The sequence below is a fragment of the Bos javanicus genome, chromosome 2 (genome assembly GCF_032452875.1).
Source record: "Bos javanicus breed banteng chromosome 2, ARS-OSU_banteng_1.0, whole genome shotgun sequence".
Classification (NCBI taxonomy): Eukaryota; Metazoa; Chordata; class Mammalia; order Artiodactyla; family Bovidae; genus Bos; species Bos javanicus.
The window spans coordinates 53,545,570-53,570,044 of record NC_083869.1 but is presented as its reverse complement, the minus strand read 5'-3'; the positions used below and the strand labels follow the sequence as shown (position 1 = coordinate 53,570,044).

General features: G+C 36.0%; 1 protein-coding gene across 2 annotated transcripts in view; it reads left to right on the top strand.

Moving 5' to 3' along the window:
- Positions 1-24,475, top strand: part of ARHGAP15 (Rho GTPase activating protein 15) — a 701,521-nt gene that overhangs the window by 138,227 nt on the left and 538,819 nt on the right. For both annotated transcript variants that reach the window (XM_061438774.1, XM_061438765.1), the window contains one exon: positions 10,574-10,663. In XM_061438774.1, coding sequence (XP_061294758.1) covers positions 10,574-10,663 — 90 coding nt within the window. The remainder of the gene's footprint in view (positions 1-10,573; positions 10,664-24,475) is intronic.

Here is a 24,475-nt window from a genome sequence, read left to right as displayed (position 1 = left end):
GCTTACTGTCCAATAAACCTCACCTTAGGCTCTTTCAGAAAACTATTTTAATTATGAAGCTTGACTCTCTGTGGTTTATCATTTTGGTCAATGTAATACATGTGATTTAGAGCTTACATTTCTCTAAGATGAACTGGACTTACTCTACAGTGCATTTTAAAACTTACTGAATGTACATATTTATTCTTCCTTTAAAATTCACTCCTAAATTGAAATGCTCTAGGAAGCAGTATACCATATTAGGTAGAACTAGGAGCCTCTAAGTCAGACCACCTGGGTTAGGAATCCCAGATTCACATTTTATTTGTTGCTACAATCTTTGATGTTTCTACTTCAGTTTGGGGTTAATAAGAGTACCTACTTCCTAGAGCTATTGTGAGATTGTGTGAGAAAATCGATGTAGCATGCCTAGCACAAAGCAAAGATAATACATATATTTATTATTGTTGTCAGTATTATTATTACATTCAGCAATAGAGCATAGTGGTTAAGAGAACAGACTTTGGAACCAGAACTAGATTCAAACACAAAAACTGCCATTTAATGACTATACATTAAAATCCTTGTCTTAATCTTCTTAATAATGTAAAGATATTTCAGGTTAAAAAAAAAAAAAAAACAAAACACTACTCACTGTCCAAATACAATTCAGAATTTCTTCAGAACTTCATTCCTTACTCATCAGTCAGTCAGTTCAGTTGCTCAGTCGTGTCCTACTCTTTGTGACCCCATTTACTGCAGCACTCCAGGCCTCCCTGTCCATCACCAACTCCCAGAGTTTACTCAAACTCATGTCCATTGAGTCGGTGATGCCGTCCAGCCATCTCATCCTCTGTTGTCCCCTTCTCTTCCTGCCTTCAATCTTTCCCAGCATCAGGGTCTTTTAAAATGAGTCAGTTCTTCGCATCAGGTGGCCAAAGTATTGGAGTTTCAGTTTCAGCATCAGTCCTTCCCAATGAATATTCAGGACTGGTTTCCTTTAGGATGGACTGGTTAGATCTCCTTGCAGTCCAAGGGACTCTCAAGAGCCTTCTCCAACACCACAGTTTAAAAGCATCAATTCTTCAGCGCTCAGCTTTCTTTATAGTCCAACTCTCACATCCATATATGACTACTGGAAAAACCATAGCTTTAACTAGACAGATCTTTGTTGGCAAAGTAATGTCTCTGCTTTTTAATACGCTATCTACGTTGGTCATAACTTTTCTTCCAAGGAGCAAGCGTCTTTTAATTTCATTGCTGCAGTCACCATCTGCAGTGATTTTGGTGTGAGTGATTTTGGTATGAGTGATTCTTATTCATACCATAGGCCAAAACAAATATTCCTGGTCAGTTTTCTGCTGCAAGGTGCTTGTGCCATTTCTCGGTTCTGTCATCCCCTAGTGGCGGTTGAAGAAAGGTTAAGACAGCATAGGCAGGTCTGCAAGCTGTGTTAAAGCTGTGAGCTCAGAAGCCTCTCACATTGTTTTCACTCTTATTCCAGTGATGAGAATGAGTAATATGGCCAAAGGTTAATGTAAAGGGGGACAGATAAAATGTAGCCTCTGGCTGTTTGAGCTACTTCCCAGAAGAAAGTCTAGACTCTTGAAGAGGAAGCACTGCACACATTTTAGTGGAGAGCTACCATTCCCCATCATAGGAAAGAAACCAATTGTCTCAGTCCTGATTCTCTAGAAAACAAAGCCAAAAATAAGTACCCATGCTTCTATTTGAGAGGCATGAGCGCAGGACACAGAGAGAAAGTAAAAAGGAAGCGAGGCGGGAGATGATGGGAAAGAGTAAAGAGGATGTGTTATTATTCTGGCCTACCACTCTACACAGAGCCTCATAGAGACACTGGAGAGGGCTACTGGGCAGGTGCACCACGATTTTCAGAGAAGCTGCAAATAAACTGGAGAGAGCATGAAGCAGTCTGTAGGAGGAAAGGATGGGGTAGGAGAAGGAATTATCAGCCAGATTTCGTCCCATTTTTTGCTTCAGTTCAGTTCAGTTCAGTCGCTCAGTCGTGTCCGACTCTTTGTGACCCCATGAATCGCAGCACGCCATGCCTTCCTGTCCATCACCAACTCCCGGAGTTCACTCAGACTCAGGTCCATCGAGTCAGTGATGCCATCCAGCCATCTCATCCTCTGTCGTCCCCTTCTCCTCCCGCCCCCAATCCCTCCCAGCATCAGAGTCTTTTCCAATGAGTCAACTCTTCGCATGAGGTGGCCAAAGTACTGGAGTATCACCCAGTCTCCACTCCCTGTATTGTATATATCCTGGACATACCCTTATGACTACTCAGAAAGTCAGATCCTATCCCCTGTAAAGCAGCATTTCATCCAAATCTAGAGGTGGTAGGGAGCTAAACATCTATCTGCACCTTGGCAACTGAGAGGGTCTTGCATTCCAAGAAGGTGTCTAGACTTCCACAGGAAGTGAGACCGTATGGGCCCAAGCAGGACTGGCCATCTACAGGTACAGCTGAGGCCAACTGAGTGAATGAGAGGCTAAGGAGGGAATCTGAGGGGCTGCTGGAGGTATCAAAATATGCCCAAACTACTCACATTGCAGCATTAAATAGTTTTTATGTAATATAAACGTAAGGCAATATAAGCATGCAGCAAACATGGAAGCTTTTATGTTTATTCCTGCAAGATTTTGATTCAGGATAAATACAATAAGTTCTTAAAAGGAGAGAATACTTTCTCCTCAACAAACAAAGTAAACAAACGTATAACATTCTAGTGCTCCAGATCACTAACAAGGCTTTGCTTTTCTGAAAATCTGGTTTGATTTGGTCTTGTACTGAGAAATTTCACTGGAGAAACAATTTCAGCTATTATTAACACCATTTATATTCATATACATAAAACTCACATCTTACAATCAAAGTATCCACTTCTATGTTGACAGCAGCCATACTTTAGACATTAATAAGATCAGGTAGCCATTCAGCACTCTTTCCTAAATCATTTTGCCAAAATGAGAATTTATAAGTGAGTTTTATCCTCCTGCATGATTGATTTTCCAGAAACAAAACCAGTTATGTGATAGAACTTAATTCCTCTAAACAGATTTGGTGTTTCATGTTTCAAACTGATAAGGACAATCTGAGTCTATATTCTGGAACAGCAATTAATCCAAAATAAAAAATGGTAGCTAATAACCTGTTTCATAAAATCTGAGCCTTGTCTTTGTTTCAACCACATCGAGTAATAAGGGTATGAGAATGAGTGGCCCAATGATTTGTTGCCCACACACATGCCCAGTCTTCATCATGGAAAATGCCATCAAGTAAAAGAGCATCTGGCCTTTGATATTTCTTTAATATACATTAAAAGCCCTCAAATATCCCATAAAGAAAAATGGGAACTTAATTCCAAGTGTTTAATCTAAGTCAGGGAAAAATATATTATGGAGAGAATATGCTGTCCACTATTATTGGGAAATGGTAAAGATGTACTAAGAAATAATAGAAATCAGAAGTGGACAAGACCTAAGGTCAATTTTTAATAACTTTGCCTTTTCCAGCAAAGAGCTTTTATATGTTTTATTGTCTAGAAGAAGTAACTTTTAAATACTTCTATTTAAATATTTAAAAAATCAGTCATTTATATTTTAAGTTTACCCAGAATAAATCTATGTACACGTTTAGACTTAAATTTATATTTAGTCCATTTTTAAAAGTGCGTTTTTATAATGACGTACAATGTGATACATTGGCATCACGTAGTTTAGCAGACTTTCTCATGTGTTTTATAGCTGTAGAATCAGAAATGTTTTCTATTAAAGGATTCTTTAATTTCAGGCTTCTTGAATAAAATCTTGATTGTCTTCCAAATAAATTCTGCAGCTTTTCTGAACAACTTATTCCAATATTTAGCAAGAATGATAATTTCCCCCTCTAATAAAGCCTACTCCCTAAAGTTGTTCTCCAAGCCTGGGTCTTTTTGCTTTAAATTTGTAAAAATGAATGATTGATTAGGATCATTTTTATATAGCCCTTCATTTACTTAGTTTTCTTTTCTTGAGGTGGATATTTTTATTTGCTAGACTTTTACCAAAATCTCTTTAGCTTTTTCTGGCATACTTTAAAATTTAGCCCCAAATCTCTATCATTTGCTTCAATTTTGCTATAATATTAGTTCCTATTAAAGGTCAGTATAAATGAGATTATTGTGATTTTTATGTCAAGTATTTCTCATTTTATAAACTATAAATCTGAGGTGTATTTTTAATTTTATTTATTAATATATTGGAATGAATCTGGAAATTTTCTGTTGCAGGTTTCCAGTTCATAAATTGATTGAGCAGTTAACGGGTTTCTGTTTAGGGCTTATTTGGGGCCACTTTGCTAGATTTTAGGAAAATAAAGATTTATAAGACAAATCCAACTTGTTCTGATTGTATAACTGGAGGAAAGAGACACGTCAGAAAGCAGTTGTAATGTGTGGATAACAAAACAAATTGTCAAAAAAAGTGTGTTTCAGAGTAGGGAAAATGGTGAGAAGGAGTGAGTGACTGTGCCTACAGAGGTGAAGGAGAGCCTCATGTAGGTTATTTTGGAGTTACATCATGAAACGGAGCAAGATTATGGCAGATGGCGGGCAAGGAAAGTGGTTGAAGAGAGACATAAATGTGTCCCAGATGAAAAGGGGTGCATGTATACTCAGATCCCCATATAGAGAGTTGTGAAAGGATGTTGCATTTTGGAAACGTCAGCATTGCTGGCATATAGAAGAAAGACGGATGAATGGAACTGAGAAGGTGGTTGGAGGATAATGAAAAGAAGCCTGTATACTCTGCTAAGGTATTTGTACATTATTCTGTAGATAATAAATTTTCTAGAAGAACTATTTTTGAGATATATATCTTAGAAAAAAATTGAAAACACAGAGAATTAATTGAAATGGTTTTTCCTGTGATCAGAAGAAACAGCATGGAGAGGAATTCAGATTAGAGAAAATAAGAACTCGAATGAGACTGTGGTCTAGTTCTAGAATTTGTGGCTGTTGATGGAAAGTGGAGAATTAAGAAAACAAGGAGAATAAAGGAGGTAAAGAAATGATTAGCCAAGATGAGCAATAGAGAAAGGGGGCCAACTCTGAGAAGACAGTGATTTCACAGAGTTGTCTGTGCTACATCCTAATGATAGAAAATAGAGTTCTGGGGGCAAGAAACCACTGGGAAGTTAGCATATTTATAAGTGATGGATCAGATCATAGGTAAGAACAAAACCCAAAGAACGCTTATAAGCTATGAGAAATAATAAAGGTCTAGAACTATAAACCAAGGATTACTAACATTTGAGAAATGGGTTTCCCTGGTGGCTCAGTTGGTAAAGAATCCACCTGCAATACAGGAAACCAACTGTAATGCTGAAGACCCAAGTTCAGTCCTTGGGTTGGGAAGATCTCCTGGAGAAGGAAATGGCAGCCCACTCCAGTGTTCCTGCCTGGGAAATCCTATGGACAGAGGAGCCTGGCAGGTTACATTCACTGGGGTCACAAGAGTCAGACATGACTTAAAAACTAAACCACCACCATCACCACCACCAAGAAATGGGATGAGGAAGTGAAGTCAGTGGAAAAAAAAACAAGCAAACAAACAAAAAAAACAGAGAATGCAACATATAAAAAGTGAAGAATTTGGAGAGAAAATGTCTTAGCTTGAGAGACAAAGAGTTTTAAGGAGAAGAGCCAGCAGCATTTCATATCACAGAGTTCAGCTGGAATGTTTATAGGTGAGAAAGCATCAGACTGTTTCTGTTGACCTTAATGGTTAAGACATTGTGAAGAGAATGGAACAAGAACAGAGAATGTAACTACAGGAAACTCTGAAGAATCCTGGTCATCACAGAAGGAAATGGGTGAGACTGAGAAACTGTGAAGTTGTGGCTCAGTGCTTGCTTTCTTCTGTTTTTTTGTGTTTTAAGCAAAAGTGACCTCAGTGTGATTATAGGCTAAAGGATATAATCTACTTGAGAGAAAATAAGGGATGTGATTGGATGGAAATAAAAACTGCCGAGGAAAACCCTTGGGATGAAGAATGAGCATCTCTTCCCCTGAGGAAAAGCAGGACGTGCCTTATGAGTTGTTCGTGCACTATATGGCAGACAGACCAGGTGCTTTTGATGCTCATAGATGTCACTGTCATGCTCAGACATGGGACTTCATTAGACATGGGGACAAAAGTCATAGACCCAGGTCGAGAAGTCTGGAATCCAGAAATGAAAGTGGGAAATGAGGAAACAAGGAAGAAATAGAATGTGTTAATTCTTATTTTTAGACCTAAAAAGGATGTTAGGTGGCCTAGTAGGAGAAAAGGATAGGTATGGAGGGGAGGCAGTGTTCAAGGACTTGGGATTTGGAGTCAGATAAAAATGAATCCATATCTCAGCTGAGGCCCTTATTAAGTGTATGAGCTAATGCAATAAACTTAACCACTCTCTGCCTCAGTTTCTTCACATGTCAATTAAAGGCCATGGTGTTAACTTCATAAGATTGTTGTAAGGAAATAAAGAAGTTGAGATAAAACTTTCAGAGGGAAGACATATAGAATATATTCTGTTTGTTCATTTTGATTAAACAGACTAACTATGAAAGTGGGGAGAATGGTGAATGTTCTAGCACAAGGGCTCTATGACCTCTGTGAATTATGAGTAAGCCATTTGGTGGGATAACTTGAAAAAGGTATAGCTTTGTAAGAGAGGTGCCATTCAAAAAATAGAAACTGACTAGGAACACATAAAAATTCTGCAAAGCACTCATAACATTAGTCTTGGCAATGATTTCAGGGGTATGTTAAATGTCCTTATCACAATGATAGTGATGAAAGTGTCTGTGCATAGAGTCAAAAGCCCAGCTTAAGTAGATGGCCATTGTTTGCAATGTTACTATATTGAGTAGTCAAGTCATTTCCATAAATTTGAGGAATATGAAGGGGATTGTAGAAGAAGAAAACGTGGATGAGAGAGTGGAGTGAATCATCAAATGATGGAGAGAGAGGGGCAGGTTGAATTGCCTGCTGAATCAGGACACAGATATGGACATGAAAGGAAGTGAAATCCAGGGCTTGACACGGGGAGAACACCCAAAGGTCTGCAGATTTCAGTAACCTCTAAACCAAGCATGACAGGGTGGGAGTAAGAATGACTCAGAAAGCGGGATTTGTTAAGCAAAAGTCAGAATGAAGATTATTAACCATGGAGAAAAGGTGAAGCAGTGAGCTCATGAAGAACATAAGATATGGGTCAAAGTCATATGAGTGAGCACTAGGAGGTGACTAAGAGTAATGGACAGAGCAAGCAAAGCAAAAACTCACAAAACAAAGACTGCTTAACCAGTAAACCAAATATAAGCCCTAACTGGTATAAAATTGGAAATTTTAAAATGCCCAAACCTTCCTTCCAAAACATAAACCTTAATTGCACCTTGGTATTTTCATTTATGAATTTAGTAAATATTCATTGAACAACAGTTAGTTACCAGACGTGGTTCCATACATTGGAAAAATAGTGGAGGAAAAGGCAAGCAAGTTCCCAGCTCAGGGAATTAAATTCTAGTGGGAGAAAAACAGACAGCATAAAACTATGTATATTAATTCAACTAGGAAGAGATCTATGGTGAAATTAATACTAACGCATATATATGGAATTTAGAAAGATGGTAACAATAACCCTGTGTACGAGACAGCAAAAGAGACACTGATGTATAGAACAGTCTTATGGACTCTGTGGGAGAGGGAGAGGGTGGGAAGATTTGGGAGAATGGCATTGAAACATGTAAAATATCACGTATGAAACGAGTTGCCAGTCCAGGTTCGATGCACGATACTGGATGCTTGGGGCTAGGGCACTAGGACGACCCAGAGGGATGGTATGGGGAGGGAGGAGGGAGGAGGGTTCAGGATGGGGAACACATGTATACCTGTGGCAGATTCATTTTGATATTTGGCAAAACTAATACAGTTATGTAAAGTTTAAAAATAAAATAAAATTAAAATCATGAAAATAGAAAAAAAAATAGGTAGAGAGTTATCAGTAATATTGGAATGCCACTATTTTATATACGACAGTCAGAGAAAAGACTTCTGACAAGGTGACATTTAGCTAGGATCTGATGGAGAAGGAGTCGGCCATGTGAAGATTGGGAGGTATTCCAGGTAAACAGGTGGTGTAAAAGCCCAGTGGGAAGATCAAGTTTAACAGAGAAAGACAGAAACAAGATCAATATGTCTGTACTAGTCTAGTGAGAAAAGCCTCTCTTTTCCCTAAATGTTTCATGTTTTAACATGAATATGATCACACTGTATATTCAATTTTCAAGAACAACATAGTAGTTAAAAACAGACTGAAGGGGCGCTGCTAACACTCAAATACTGACTCCTCCTTTCCTACATATGTTACCTTGGTAAAGCTTACCAAACCACTCTGACACATTTTCTTACCTGTAATATGATAATAATAATAGTACTTACTTCATACAGGTGCAATAAGAATTAATAGCCATAAAACACATAGAGAAATGTTTGGCCCATAAAAAGTGCTTCTTATGTAAAATCTTTTCATTTTTTATTCCTGATTGCATTATGTGGGAGAGATAGCCTTTTTTCTTACATATGCTTATTGATGATTATTTCTATTGGTTCTGAGTGTCCCATAATTCAAGTAACTGTAGAAACGGATTGCTCTTAATTTCTCTATGTCATAAATCACTTGACAATAAACATCATTATCATACTTTAAGATTTTCCACAGCAGTGATCACCTGGGTTGTGGAGTATGGGAAAATAGTAAAAGTATTTCACTGTCTGAAGCATTCATAAGAGCCGTGCTCATCTTGATTAGTTTTCCATGGAATTAACCTCCAAATAACAAAAGAAAGATATGCTGTCAACTGATGCTTTGCCAACTGAATTTATCCTGAAGGAGAGCTGTGCTTGGCCTGTACAATGTTTCCAAAAAATTTTTATTGAGGTGCCAAAACTCAAGAAAATCTCAAATTTTACTATTAAAAACTACTTATTTCTGGCTTGTTCTGAAAAATAATTTATTTACTGTAAACTAGTAGAACATAGTGGGTAAGAGGCAAAACTTGTGGATAGATTTCTTATAACATTTTTTTTACTATTTATTCATAATTTTATGTTTTAACCTTAAGTTCATAATGTTAAAAATTATATAAAAATATTATAAGCTTTGTATACTAAAAACTTAAAGTATTCTTTTGAAAATGGCTTGAGAAAATGGAACTTAATCTCTAGGAAAACCTGGAGTTCCAGCTCACAACATATAAAAATAGTTGGAATCTTTGAAATGTGGCTTTAAATAACTTTCTTTAACAACAGTAAAGAAATTTTCCATACAGGTAAGTTTTTATTTTAATGTTCAGAGTTATGCAGATTTAAATTATGTACGTATGATGCACTTGAACTAAATGAAAATATGAAGAGACAAATATAGAGGACATTCCCATTAATTGATTATTATGAATTACTGAGGTAAAAACAGCATTTAAGTAACACCCACATTGTACTGTATAAAAGGAAGCACATGCCATAATCTATTTGATCTAAATTAAATTGACTAAATACAAATGTATGAATATATATTACACTTATGTATATAGTCTTAAAAGCCAGAAAAGTGAATTCTTAAAAGCCATACAATTGATCTTTTAAATTTATGATTTTTTCCTTTTTTTAGCTTTCTTGAGATGTAATTGACAAATAATATTGTGTAAATTTAAGGTGTATTGTGTGGTGGTTTGATATACATGTACATTGTGAAATTATTGTCACACTAAGATTAGCTACTAAAAATATTCATCACCTCACATAGTTACCTTTCTGTGTGTGTGTATGTGTGGTTATAAATTTTAAGATCTACTCTCTTTGGTAATTTACAGTCATCATGCTGTATATTTGATCCCCAGAACTTATTCATCTTATAACTGAAAATTTGTACCCTTTAGCAAATTTATTCCCATTACCCCAGTGCATGGTAACCACCCTGTTTCTATGAGTTAGACTTTCAGACTCTGCATATATCTGAGATCAAGAAGAATTTGTCTTACCGTAACTGACTTACATACACATATATTATATATGGGCTTCCCTGGTGGCTCAGTGGTAATGAATCCGCCTGCCAAACATGAGTTTGATCTCTGGGTGGGGAAGGTCCCCTGGAGAAGGAAATGGCAACCCAATCCAGTATTCTTGCCTGGGAAATCACATGGACAGAGGAGCCTGGTAGGCTACAGTCCACAGGATCACAAAAGAGTCAGATATGATTTAGCCACTAGACAACAAAGCAACAATATTTTATATGTGTATATATATATATATAAACATTTTCTTTATACATTTATCCATTGATAGGTTGACAGACACGTCATTTCCATGTCTTGGCTATTGTAAATAATGCTGCAGTGAACATGAGTGTGAGAATATCTATTTGAAACTGGAAAAGAGAAAGAAGAAAGCCTTTATGCCATTAATATATAGCTATTAAATCAATAACTTATTTTTTCTGACATGCATCACCAGTGTTGTGTGCTTTTTCTTCTTATTGCATTTTTGTTTACAGAAAACTGGGAACAAACCAGAAAGTGTGGATTTGTGTGGGGCACATATTGAGTGGGCCAAGGAAAAATCAAGCAGAAAGAATGTCTTTCAGGTAAGAATGTTACATAGATTCAAATTGTTCCTATTCTTTCTAAATCTTAGCTCTCCTGGGTAATCAAAACAAGACTACCTTGTTAAGATGTTTTCATGAGCTTGAACTAGCTGTGCAGAGGTCATTGTGAAAAACTGGCTTCTCTTCCTGTCAAATTTTGGTTGTTTGTTGTTTTTCCCTGGTGACTGGTTGCTATCTAAACACAAAATGTTTATTGTGTGGTGATTAATTATATACCCAAAAGTCATTGACTTTTACAGTGTATTTGATAGCTGCTTGGGATTCAAACCTAGAATGCTTGGCTTACATAGATTTAGTGTAGGATTTTCAGAAATAAACAAACTAAGATTCACTAATTATGATAAACTATTTGCATTCACTGCCATTCCTGCCTTCCAGTCATAAATTATATTTACCAGTGCAACTTGGGGGATGGAGAGAGCTGAACAGTTATAGAAATCAGTGTTTTCAAATTAGATAATTAATTTTTTTGAAAAAATAACTGATTGATAATTTCAATCATGCTGCTTTGAATGGAAAGAACCAGATGAAATCCTTCAAAGAAAGGAAATGGGAAAACAATATTTCATGTATGATTTTACTAAAATCCCTTTGGCAATTAATAACTTCAGATTACAGAAGTTGATCTTTTTTCTGTATTTATATGACATTTAATTTATTTTTAGATATCCAAAGTAACCCAGAACTTTATAGGTTTGTTTTAGAATTTACATCATTTAGTAGGAACTAAATCATTATAATTACTGTATTAAATGTATTCTAAGACCATTTTAGCCCTTAAAGAAAAATCAACTCTATTCTTAAATGCATCACTAAAATTAATGTATAGGGTCTTATAGAAGAATAGGTAGGTGACATTTCTTATCTGATCTCTCATTGGGAAGAAGAACCTGATGTCCAGTTTGTTTTTGCATTTTTCAGATGCTTAATCAGGTCTAGCCAAATAATTTGGACTCATAGTAATTAAAAAAACGAAAAAGCAAAAAAAAACACTTTCAACATATTATGGAATAACTTATTTTTTCTGATTATAGTTGAATTCTGTTTAGGCATTCATTTTTATAGGGTAGAGTTTTTGCTTTTGTTTTTGTTTTAACCCAAAGAAGAGGAAGAAGGAAAGAAGGAAGGAAAGAAGAAAAAAAAAAGGAATAAAATATAGAAAACTAAAAATATTTGCCAAGAAATCAAAGGACTAAAACCAAAAGTGATTAGAAGGTGAATTTACAGAATCAAGAAGTAAAATTAAATTGTGCTTTGAAGTGAGGAATTGTGGATCAGTGGTATATTCTCTCTCCCAATTTCTTGCTTTTTTAATTCTGCTGTAAGTAAGAAAATTTGGTGTTATAATCCTAGCCTCTATGACAACATAAATAATTAGTATGGCTAGTTCTGAACTGGATAAGGTGAATTAAGGGGTTTAGTTTTATTATGTGTTGTTAGTTTAGCATCCTAATTACCAATGTTGCAAAATAAAGATGTTAAAATTTGATATTGACATAATTCCTAGATAATAGAAACAAACCGTCAGAGTTGAATTAAGGACGACTTTTTCAGTTTCTTCTGTTAACCTTATAGTTACATTAGATCACAAATGAGGATGATACTCAAATATGAATGATGTATACAGGCTGTGAATATAGAAGAAAAATATCCAAGTATAATTTTACAAAGCTATGAATGTAATATGTATAGATATATATTTAAACCACCTGTATTGATAATATGCATCATCCTAACATTTTCTGAGTGTGACTAGCTACCTCTGTTATAATATTTTACTCATTTTTCATATTTCTGAATGTAGATACTTCCAAAAATATTAAAACTATTCTCATTGTATTAGTTTTCCAGAGGGGAAAATCTTACCAGCTAGTTTTGTCTGTAAGGTACCTGAGTCGCTCAAGGGACTTCGGTTTTCTTACGTCTAGGTTACCGGTTCTTGTCTTGTACCCTTTAGTTTAGAAAAACAAGAAGTAATGATAAGGATGTTGTGAATAATAAAACTAAAGAAAGATTAAGATTTCATTTCCTGCTTCATTCTTTTTAGGCTGAATCATGTGGTTTTCTTGTCATGCTGAAATCTTTTCATCACCTAAACACATAAGCTTAGGTAAAATTTACTAATTCCTATCCATAGTGGCAACCCATGAAAGTAAGTCTTTTGAGAGGAACAATATAAATAGCTTTTATAGTTGTTAATGAAAAAACATCAGAAAGGATTTGCCAGAGAGCTAAATCCAGATGACTTGCATCAATATTTGATTAGGTACATTAGCTGGTATAACTCTCAAATGATCAGAATAAACATGATTATATCTCAAAAACATGGTACTAAGGTATTGTTGGGTGTGTGAGTGTGTGTGTGTACAAGGGTTTCATTACCTACAGAATAATGAAGCATTTCTTCCTGACTGAAAAAGACCATCATAGCTTTAGCTGATGTGCTACATCAGAAATAGCTTTAGAATTCCAAGTTTGAATTAGGCATGGTGTTCAATCTCAGTCTATGAATTATAGATTACAGATATCTAATGACTATTGAGATTTTTGGTTCAAGAAAAATCAAAGAAGAGCAAAATTAGAAATAATTTAAAATTTGAAATCTGTCATGAAAAAGTTGATGGATTAGCAATTATATGCCACATAATTACGATGTCTCTAGAGAAGATGAACTTGAAGAGAAAAGCAAACAAAAAATCACATGCCTAAGATATGTTTGAAAGACTCAAAAGCAAACATTTGTGACACAAAGAATGGAAGGATTTCATCTGTTTCCTTCGTATATGTCATTTGGACATTTGAGTTGTTCATTTCCTTCTTTGTATTAAAAGTCAGATTCTTTTCATAGTCTTATTAAAAACTCTTGATATAGATTCATTCTTATTTGATTGGTACATGATAGCATAACTGTGACAGCATTAATTAATTAGATTTCTTATTCAGCTACTCTTAGTAAATCAGAATGATGCTCACTGGCTGAGTTCAAGAACATCTGCCTATTTTATAATAGAACAGTTTTTCCTAATTGACTTTAATAATACATAACATATTTTTTAATTATTAACAACTTTGTGTTATAAAGCATACTTAGACAAATCATAATGTATTTAAAAAGTATAATTGTATATAGATGTATGCATACATGATGTATACGTCAATGTGTAAATCCACATCTAATAGCTTGACATTAGGAAATAGAGTGATTCTTCCCATACACTTGTTCTTCTCACACACTAACACTGAAAGACGTATTGCACTTATTAAAAAAAAAAGGTCATACATATTCTAAACTAAAGTAGTAAATGTTCATTGCTTCTAACTTTTGTTCAATTCTTCGTTTAGCATAATTGTCAAGGACCGTCGCAAATCTGATGTAGCTTGAGAAAGCATTTAGCAACTGAATGATTTGAAATGAACTGTGGTACAAGTTTTCTTAGTTAAGAGCAACACTAGGTCTTCATCAGGGAAAGAATGAATAAAAAGATTTATGTTCAAATCACATGTTTTAAACATTCCTGCTAAGTGCTAGTTTGCTCTTTGGTATTTAGCCTGAAATTTAAAGCACTGAGGATTAAAAGGATTACAACATAATCTTAAATAATCCTAAATGTCATTTACAGAGAGGGAGTTGTAATAACTAAATAAAACCATGTGAAAGGATGGCAGTGTTGTCAGGCGGCATCTGTAACATGAGTGGTGCTTCTTCACCTTCTTCTCTTTCCTCACGGGTACATCAAGCATTTACAAAGCTTTTTAACAGAACATTCAGTTGGGAAAATGGTTGCAAAACAATTTATAACAATAAGTAATTTTTAAACTTCTGATATCTTCTTGTTTCAAAGTAGAAGGAAAATTTTCACTCAGATTTCCTTCCTTCTTTTGAACATACAACTCTCTGAGCTAAAGGTTTTTAAAAGTCTGGGACAAAGGAGTTCACGATATTGCTCTCAAATAATTAGATAATTCGCCTCTAAAACATTCCCAACCTCTAAGGAGCTGCCCCCTTGTTAAATATGATGGTCCCAAGCACTGTAATTAATCCAATGCCTTTTAATTCAGTACTAGAATATTCTTTAATCCTGTCATGTAAATTAATTTTGCCTCCCCAAAGAATATACAAATGTAGAGACTATATCCTATACTGGTTTTTTAAACCATAAAACTGGATATACCTTTTAACCAGCGCTATGGTTACTATTAAGGCTAAAATTGAATTTTTAATAAAAACATAAAATTCACTGTCATAATTTTTTTTTTAAGAAATTGTGTCCACTATTATAGGCTCTGTACTCCAAGATGATTTCTGAGTGTCAACTCCAGTCACTTTTTAAAATGAGGGTAAAGAATAGGAAATATACTGTTTTCTTGGTCCTTTTCATTACACCAGTAGGTGATTACTCATTTGAAATAATTAAACCTTTTCTTGGAGCTAGAAGTGACTAGGTCTCAGTTTTTCTCAGTTGCCTTTCAAATAAAATTAAAAATAAATGCACCCATAAACATGTAACAGGCTCATCTACAGATTACATGTTTTAAATAAGATATTTTTACTCTTAATGAATTATGACCGATTAAAACTTTATCAATTGCCTGCTTTTAAGACAGAAAAAATTAAATGACTCAAGATGAAAGTCTGTTTTTCCCCCCCTTCTACCACCAGTTTATTACCTCAACAAAAATCATGATCAAATTTCTTGGATCTGAGATTCTTTTTTTAATGTATAAAAATATCTCAAGGGAGCAGGTTCTGTCCCTAGAAGTAAATCTCGGAATAGATTTATCATTAGTTGTATTTCTTTTGTGACTTTGGATGGAGTCTTCTGGCTATAATGTATATTCAACATATTCATGTAATATTGTCCATGGATATGCTTTACATTTAAACATAATTTGATTGCTCTTCCTGATCTGAATATGTCTTAGCTTAAAATCTTTAAGTACTACTTAAGTTTATTAATGCAAAGATAATTTAATAATATCTTGGAAAATGTCATTTTAAGCCAAAAGGAAAACTACTGGTATTTTGCTTTTATCCATTTCCTTCTGTTAAAACTGATGGTTTAAAATAAATCTGAGCTTTTACCAATTTTCTCTTTCATTTTTCAATGCTTGTAGTTAGACTAAATGCAAAAGGATGATTCTTCACATTCATATATGCATTAGATTTCGAGTAAAGCTGGTTTCACTTTAGAGAATTACTCACAGTATCTTAAAAGGCATGGCATTAAAAATAAACCAGAGTAAGAGCAGCCTTAATGTCTCATACAGTTTTTTTCCCTTTCTTGCTTGTCCCCAATCATTTTATCTACCTATTAGATATTCATCCATCATTCAGAAGGTGCAGGGGAGAGAACACAGGAGTCTAGGGACGTGTGTTCCAGTTTTGGTGCTGTCAGTTGTAACTTTAAGTAGAACCCAGGGTAGGATCCCTCCTTCAGCTTACAGCTTGTCACACCAAAGAAATAAGAGATAAACTTTAACTCACCTGCCTCCTGTCTGTGTTAAGGTTAAAATGAAGCAGTCCTGTATTTGAAAGCAACTTCAGAAGATTGATTTTTAAGATAAATAAGATTGGGTTGAATTCATCATCTAACCACATCATCTCACAGTGCATTGAGAACAGTTCCAGATGTGGATTTGGGAAGAATATGGGTAGGAGAGGTAGGTCTCTCTGAAATACGATTCAGGGTCTCTGCTGCGCACGTATTCTCTGTACTGCCTTGTGAACTTAACCAGGAGAAGGTGAAATGCACCACTGAAAATCTCTTCATTCATTGTCTAAGAATACGTGTTCTCAAACTGAGATTATTTTTAGTATCCTAGTCTATAAACAAAGGGTATAATTAAAGTAATATTTAATCAATGCAAGTTATTTAATTAATGTCATATCCCAGTTAACACTTTAAGAAAAGCATTTTGGCTGAAAAGCCTCTACCAAGTTACTAAGAGGATCTTGAAAAAGGGAACTTAGAAACAAGTGCAACAACTATGCCCCCAAATAAGAGACAATAGTAAATCTTTTTATTCTGCTGATGAGATACCAGGACATTTTTTTTCCCTGATTGAAGGGGAAGAGCGAATTATTTTTATGATTTTGACTTCATTTTTGCCAGTGGGATTGCACAGAAGAATTTTGATGAATGCAATGAGATAATTTTTCATAATTGGGGACTTGATTTAAGAATATTAGCATATAGGAGTGTGCAAATTTCACTGCAAAGGAGAGAGTCTGGAGGCAGGAAATAAAGATTGCAAGACCTCAAGGTGAGACTCAGAGTTAACAACCTGACTGATGAAAAGAGAAATAGAAAGAAGTCCATTGATAGCAAGTAAATCCCTCAAATGAAAAACACAACTATTTGTTCAGCCCACGCTACTTGGGAACCACTGTCTGTTTTTTTTGTTTTGTTTTGTTTTTTCTGATTCATCTTTTCAGAAATAATAAATATGTCTGGGAAAAAAAACCAGATATAATCTAAAGTATAGAGTTAAAATACTAATAATGTGAGTGTGTCATCAAAGAAAATAATAGGAAGCTTATGTTGACTGGTTATGCCATGAGGCTTGGTAGTCTAAGATATGGACTCATTTGCACAGCTTCTGTGTTATACTATCAGCGGGTACAATGCTATCACACTTTCTTCATTTGCTTTTAAGCTATCATCAGAGTAGAATGCTACTGGTTGAGAGTAAAGATTGACAATAGCCACACTAGTAAGTTTCAGTCCAAAATTAAGCAAGAGAACCAAGATTTTAAGGTTCCAAAATAAAATAAAATTAGTCAAAATTAAAAAAAAAGAAAAAGAAAACGTCAGTGTGGCTTCTTATACTTCTAATGTTTTAGCAAAAGGATAGGTGTGTATTACCTAAGGGGCTGGCTCCATCTGCTCAAAGATAAGAGTTGTCCATTTGGAATAAATTCTAGAGTTTAGTTTGACACCAAGCTAAATGCAACATGCTGTTCTTCATTTGTTGACATCATGATTTACATCCCCTCCTCTTATGAAACGTGCTCTGTTTCTTAATGTTTTGGTCCGACTGGTGTGTTGGTCACTGAGCCTTACATGGGCTAACAATGCAGGTCCCCATGATCACAGAACCAGAGTGTGGCTAACTGAGTTACGTGGAATCAAACCTAGGACTTCATGATACCCACCTGAGCAAAAGCCACCAGTGCCAATGAGGGATTTCATGGTATCAAATCAGAATCATTAAGCGTTACTGTTTTTCCACTTGTAATTTTCACCTTGTTAAGTACAAAAGATTACATTGATCCTAGCAAGACAACATTCAAACCAACTGATTCCCTTTTTATATCTGTTTCAAAGTTTTTATTTTGTATTTTAAAGGAGAGAAGCGATATTTGTTTCATGATGAATATGGGTTTGTTTTCTTTTCTTTTTTTTTTTAAATAGCAAGCAGACTTCTTCCGGAAGAAGGAAGGATTTAATCCCTGAAGTTGGTACATAATAGATGGGGTCAGTGGGTGGTATCATATTTTAAAGCTTGTCCATAAGGATGACACAGGGTGAAATAAAATTGAGTGCTTTTGGATCGTGTAGGATCACTGGCAGATAAATAGTTGATGTCATTCAATTTTTAGAAACATAAGATAATGAGGCTGGATCTGAAGGCAAGAGAATATATATTCACAGCATTTGTATACCATAAGCCACTGAGCAGGAGAAAAATCTGGGCAGTGGTGAGCAGAACTCTCAAACCTCAGAGCAGTATTTAAAGCAATATAGGAAAATAACAAAGCAAGCATCCATAAACAAAGGTTTGAAATGTATACAAGGACAAAAATTAACCAAGGTTAAAATGAAAGAAAATGCCAGTGTTCATAGAGAACTGGAGAAGCCACTTGTAGAATCTATGCAGTCTCTATATATATGAGGTAAATATGCTACTAAAAATTTAGTAGAAAACAAATATTCAAAACCGAAGCTATGAACACTCCAGGGCAGTTAAAGAGTTTCGGTATTTAAAGAAGAGAGGAGGCTGCTCTTTTATCTTAACAAAACAGGATGTTGAGAGATGACCTAAGTGAAAGGATGAAATGAAATGCCTGATGCCTGGGAGGAATCAGGAAGGAAGCTGTTTAAACTGTTTTCAGATAACAGATCAGTATGCGGTGATTTGAACAAGGAAGGGGCATTCACTTTTAAGGAAGGTTTAGATGAATTTTTTTTTTAGTAGAAAGCTTGGCCTTCATCCTTGGCCTTCATCCCACCAGTTTGCCTAACATTTTATTTCCAGCACTAGGAGAAATTCTAAGTCTGACTTCCTTGGTGAACATGTGCAAACCAAAAAAATTTACAGTGGGAAAATTAACAAATGGTGCAAACAGCTCAAAAAGGGAAAGAAACACTGATATTGAGGATTCTCTTCCCAAGTAATATAGACCTTGATAATTTGAGGGGATTTTTAAAAACTTGAATTTGAACAATGCTTCTTTTTCTCACACCCATGATCATGTAGAATACAAGTTTCTGATATTTGAGATCTGTGATAGATTTTAAATCAAATCATGCAAAGGGTGGTTTCGAGTACGCCCTTTTGATGTGTAAGATGTACTGATGAGGGTGGCAGGAAATTATGTGAAACCCTTCTCTTTTGACAGCTACACTGGAACATTTACAACCACAGATGTTATTTGTCCATCAGAAAGGAAAATATTTGTTTCAAGCCACAGGCATTTTCTACCACGACATCAAAATGAAATTCGACAGCAATTTAATGTTTAATGTGTAAGAAAATAAATATTTTGGGGGGCTGTAATTCTAGAAAGAAAATAGATCCCACAAAATATAACTAGTGACATGAAAAAAAAATGGCTGGCCTCATTACGAACAAATCTTTTACTAAAGTAAGGATTGTTCTATTATTAACACAGAAAATCTTAGATGGACTGCACATAATGCTGCATTATTCATAAAAGCATTGCTGCCATCTGGTGGCGAGTTGGCGTTTCAACACCAACTTCGCTGATTTGATTTGGCTGGGTGCTCTGGCGAGGCGTTCAGTGGAGGGCTCGCTTTATGGAATAATTAAAATACAAACCTGAAATACCATGGCCCAGATGCCATTCATCTGATGGCAGTCCTTTCTCTGTCCTGTCATGGAATGGCGGGTTCAGGGGAGTCAATGACATACTTGTGTGATTTTTATCCTGAACATGAAAGTGTATGTTCCATGACTTCTTATGTAAGGAAGTTACTCTTGGCTGTTATTGACTGATGAATTTTATCAACACTCATTTCTGTTAGAAAATAAATATGTAGTCAAATATTAGGAAGATTTATTGAATCTAAATATATACTGTATTGCTTAAATAAGAATGTATGTGAGATACTGTAATCCCTCTTTTGGATCCAAACATGAATTTTTTTTAAGTTACCACTCACTGAGTTTGATTTTGGAAATAACATAATTTGCAGCGTCAAAAGAGAGAAATGTGTAGGGCTTCATAAAATTCAACATTTCTTCGCAGTCATTTGATTGTTATATTGAATAAATCTGATTAATTGTTAATGACTCAGAGACTTATGAAGTCATCTTTCTTCATGAATTTACAAATTAAATGACAAATACTCAGCTCATGCTACACTTTTTAAATAAAAAATAATATAGTTAAAATGTAATTTAAGAAATTTTGATGGTTCTTGAGCAACAGTGCATTAACACATTCTTAATCAGAAGCAATGAGATTATCTTTGCAACTTCAGGGTATGTTCTAAGTTTCTAATAACTGTAGAATGCCTCATTGTATGCAATGAGACTCCTGATCAATAAAGTGGATATTTATATAGATCACAAGTCTTTGAAGAGTATAGGAAATAATGAGTTAAAATTACCCCAGGAGGAAAGTTGAAATTCAATCCTGAGTTCTCAGGGATGATATTTAATAGTTAATACTCAATTTTTACCAGATATGTGCCTACATCTTTAAACCACCTTATAATTTAGTAAAGGTAACAAAATGCCATTGCATTAACTTGGGAGAATCATAATATCAAATGCATATTATCCTCTCCCAAAAAAAAAAAATGTGTAAATGCCTATTTTTAAAGTAAGACTGTGGAATTTATTTTTAAATTCTTGGTTAAGATTTTCACTCTGTGACTGCATACTTGATATTACCCTTGATAATATCTACTTTTGCCACTTAAAATGTTTTCTTCCTCAAAATATTTAATTTGACTCATGGAAGAACATTGCTTATTTTCCCTGAGAAGACTGATTACTAAATTCCCTACCCCTCCTCTGTCTCTATTTAGGAATAGGTTGTGAAAAACAACAATAAAGCTTTACAAAGAAAGTGAAAATGATGATGATTATGCCCCAGTCTCTTCCATCCATAAGTATAAAATTTCAAGTAAATTATTTTCCTAATTATCTTGGATACAACCTATATTGGTTCTAATGGTTCCATAATAGAGAAATAGTAGTTACGGTCAGGATGCTCCAGGTTGTAGTCATAAGTTGCTAATGTTTGTTTCAATAACATTTGCCTTTGACAGCTTTTATAGCTACTTAACACTAAATTCCCATCCAACCAGGAGAATCATTCAATACTGTAATGAATGATGTCACCTTAAATCCTTTAGTACATAATTGCTAGATGTTACATTTTATAGCAGGGCATTTGATGGTGTATTTGTTTATGCTAAATTTTATGACAGTGACAGCTGTATCTCGGTGGAGGAATGGTCCGTTCCTTTCATAGGGAGCTAGGTTGGAATTCTCTTTAAGCAAAGAGTTTGGCCATGTATGCCCTCTGGTTAAGGCTGGGCTCCCCATCAAAGCAAAATTAGAGATTAGGAATTGAGTTGCAACTAGTTTATTTAGGAGATAATCCCAGAAAGCCGGAGTTCAAAACTAGCACCAGTGAAACAGAGTAGGATGAAAAGGCACGACAAGGGGCATTACTGAGTTGGGCAAAGTGGCTAGAATATCTGTCAGAATTTTCACCCAAGGATTAACAGGATGGTGCATTTGTTCATCAGCTTTTCATCCCTTTGGATTAGGACAGAATAGTATCTTTAAATCTTTTTGACTTTCAGACTGAATGTGTATATCTGTGTACCAAGAAGGCTCTTTCTAGTGTCCTACGTCATACACTAGAGAATATCTGTGGCAGAAAGGGAAAGACACATGGTATATGCTTGAGGTAAGATGCAGTCAGGACAAAGGGACTTGAAGCCCTTGCAGAACTGTTTACACCAGCTGCAGCTGGTGTCACAGGTAAAGCCCCGAGGGTGTGAGGCAGGACGCAAGAAGTATGTGATGCAATCCCCTCTGAAAATGCTCAAAGTGACTTGGACCTCAAGTTAACCAAGGTGGTGGCCGGCCTCAGTTTGTAAACAAGAGCTAATAAAAAAGTTGTTGTAGAAAAAGTTACACTCCTCTACCACTACTGTGTCTGAGGCCATATTTGATGTTCATCATCTACCTCTTCTGCCACTCATTCTAGATGTTCCTCACCTTGAGACCTGACAGATTTGAGCTCTTAATTTTTTGACATTTCCAGGCTTTGCTTGCTGCAGTAGACAGTTCACTGCTCTCACCGGGCACAGAAGCACCAATATACATCTCAATGAATTCCCTGAGTTCCTGAATCATTTCTCCGACTCCCACTGTACAGAAGCAACTTCACCTTTTCATCATAATAGGGCCAATTATCCTGATGAGTATAGCAGCTATTTTGTGTGCCTGTTGGTCCCCCGCTTGCGTAGCCCTTCTTAAACACCAGTGATTATAACTTTAAGTTCAATGATTCCATTACTATTTTTTGCCAAAAACAAACTCATCCCCCATCCCAAGAACAAGAATTTTTCATCTAGCCAAGCCAAGTTGCAAAAGTCAAAAGCATCAGTGCTGCAAATGGGTTTCTACAGGAGCTGCTCCTGCTTCTCTCTCTTGATCCTTAGACTCATACATTCTAACTATTATGGACACTATAACATGTATCAGATATTGATTCAGTGTGTATGTACTGCATCTTAGAATATAACACCCTAACCAAGCAGGGTCTTATCCCCAAGCTACCACCTTAACTAAGATTTTATGAAGTCATTGGTTATTTTATTAGGTTGATTGCTTCCAAATAGTATGTTGTTTAGTAAGAACAGTGGATCTTAAGGATCCACTTGCAAAGGAAGGGCTCTGATATAGTCAGTTTCTATCAGGTGTCCGGGTAGTCTCTTTGAAGGGTTCACTTGTGCTTTCGCTGCTAGAAGCCTGAGCCGATCAGCAGTGATAGGCATTATGTCAGCTTTGGTGAGAGGGAGCCATAGGTTGGGATCTGTGCATAGTCTCAATCTTTGCTACCATGGCCACTCCATTCATGAGTGTATTATACAAGCTCCAATTGGCTAAAGACAGAGGCCGTGTGAAAGTGTTAGCTGCTCAGTCACGTCTGACTCTTTGAGACCCCATGGACCGTAGCCCTTCAGGATCTTCTGTCCCTGAGATTATCCAGGAAAGAACACTGGAGTGGGTTGCCATTCCCTTCTTCAGGGGATCTTCCCAACCCAGGGAACAAAACTAGGTTCCCCACATTGCAGGCAGATTCTTTACCCTCTGAACCACCAGGGAAATCCAAAGATAGAGTTAGAGGATTTCAATTGATTAAGTCATCTAGTACACTTACTCTTGAAAGGTTGTTGTTGAATCACGAGAATACACCGGGATTCTTGGCCCCCGGAGGAGAAGAATTCAATCCGGGGCCAGAGACGAGGCTTGATTGCTCAGAGCTTTTGTGTAATAAAGTTTTATTAAAGTATAAAGGAGATAGAGAAAGCTTCTGACATAGGCATCAGAAGGGGGCAGAAAGAGTACCCGCTTGCTAGTGTTAACAATGAAGTTATATATTCCAAAGAATGTCTGGAGGTTGTAAAGACCTCATCAGACCTACTCCCATAATTTACATTTTAAGATTACAGAATTAGCCAGAAGGTTTAATCCAAAGACTGTCCTCAGGCAGGATACATTATTGTTATATAATCCTAAGGGATGTGGAGAAAGAAAAAAGTTGGTCCTTTCTTCCTCCTTGAGAATTCCAGACCCCTCTCTCCTTGGGGACCCCTAGACTCCCTATCAACCTGCCTAGGAAATGACTCTCTCACTCTGTGGTAGACGTTAAGACATTAAGTTGGAACCAATGATCTTCACGGCCTGTGCCCACTCCCGTTAAGTCCACTGACTTCTTTATCTTCAATCTTCCAGACTATTTCCTTCCAGGCCTCTGGCTGGCAAACAAAACCACTCTTTACTTTCTATAAATTAGTCTATGTGCTTACCTCAGGCTACCCTGCTCTCTACAGTTAACCAAACAAGTTCACTTCTTATATTTCTCCCCATGGAAAGATTTCTCCTCACCACTGGCCTACAGGGTCACCCAAGGGTAGGCCTGCGGTGCAGCTGCAGTCCATATTTTTGATGTCCAACAGTGTACTGAAGTGACCTATTTAGGAATCAGGCTTGAGTGTTTTCATCCTTCATCAGCTGGCATTTAAGAACTTCCGTGAGGCCATAGGTGCAAGCTCAGGGAGAAGCACTAGCCCAACAGTGACAGATAGCATGGGGTTTTGAGCCATGTGTTCTTTGTATTTTTAATGTAATTTTCTTAGGCCCTATGGGCCTGATTGGACCAAATTCTAAATATGGCATTGCCATTCATGGCTTGTTGCCCAAGATTATTAGTCAATGGATTTTACAATACCCAGCTCATCTTGGGAAGCTAAAGTCAAATCGACACTTGATGTCCTGTGATCAGGTGCTTAGTCT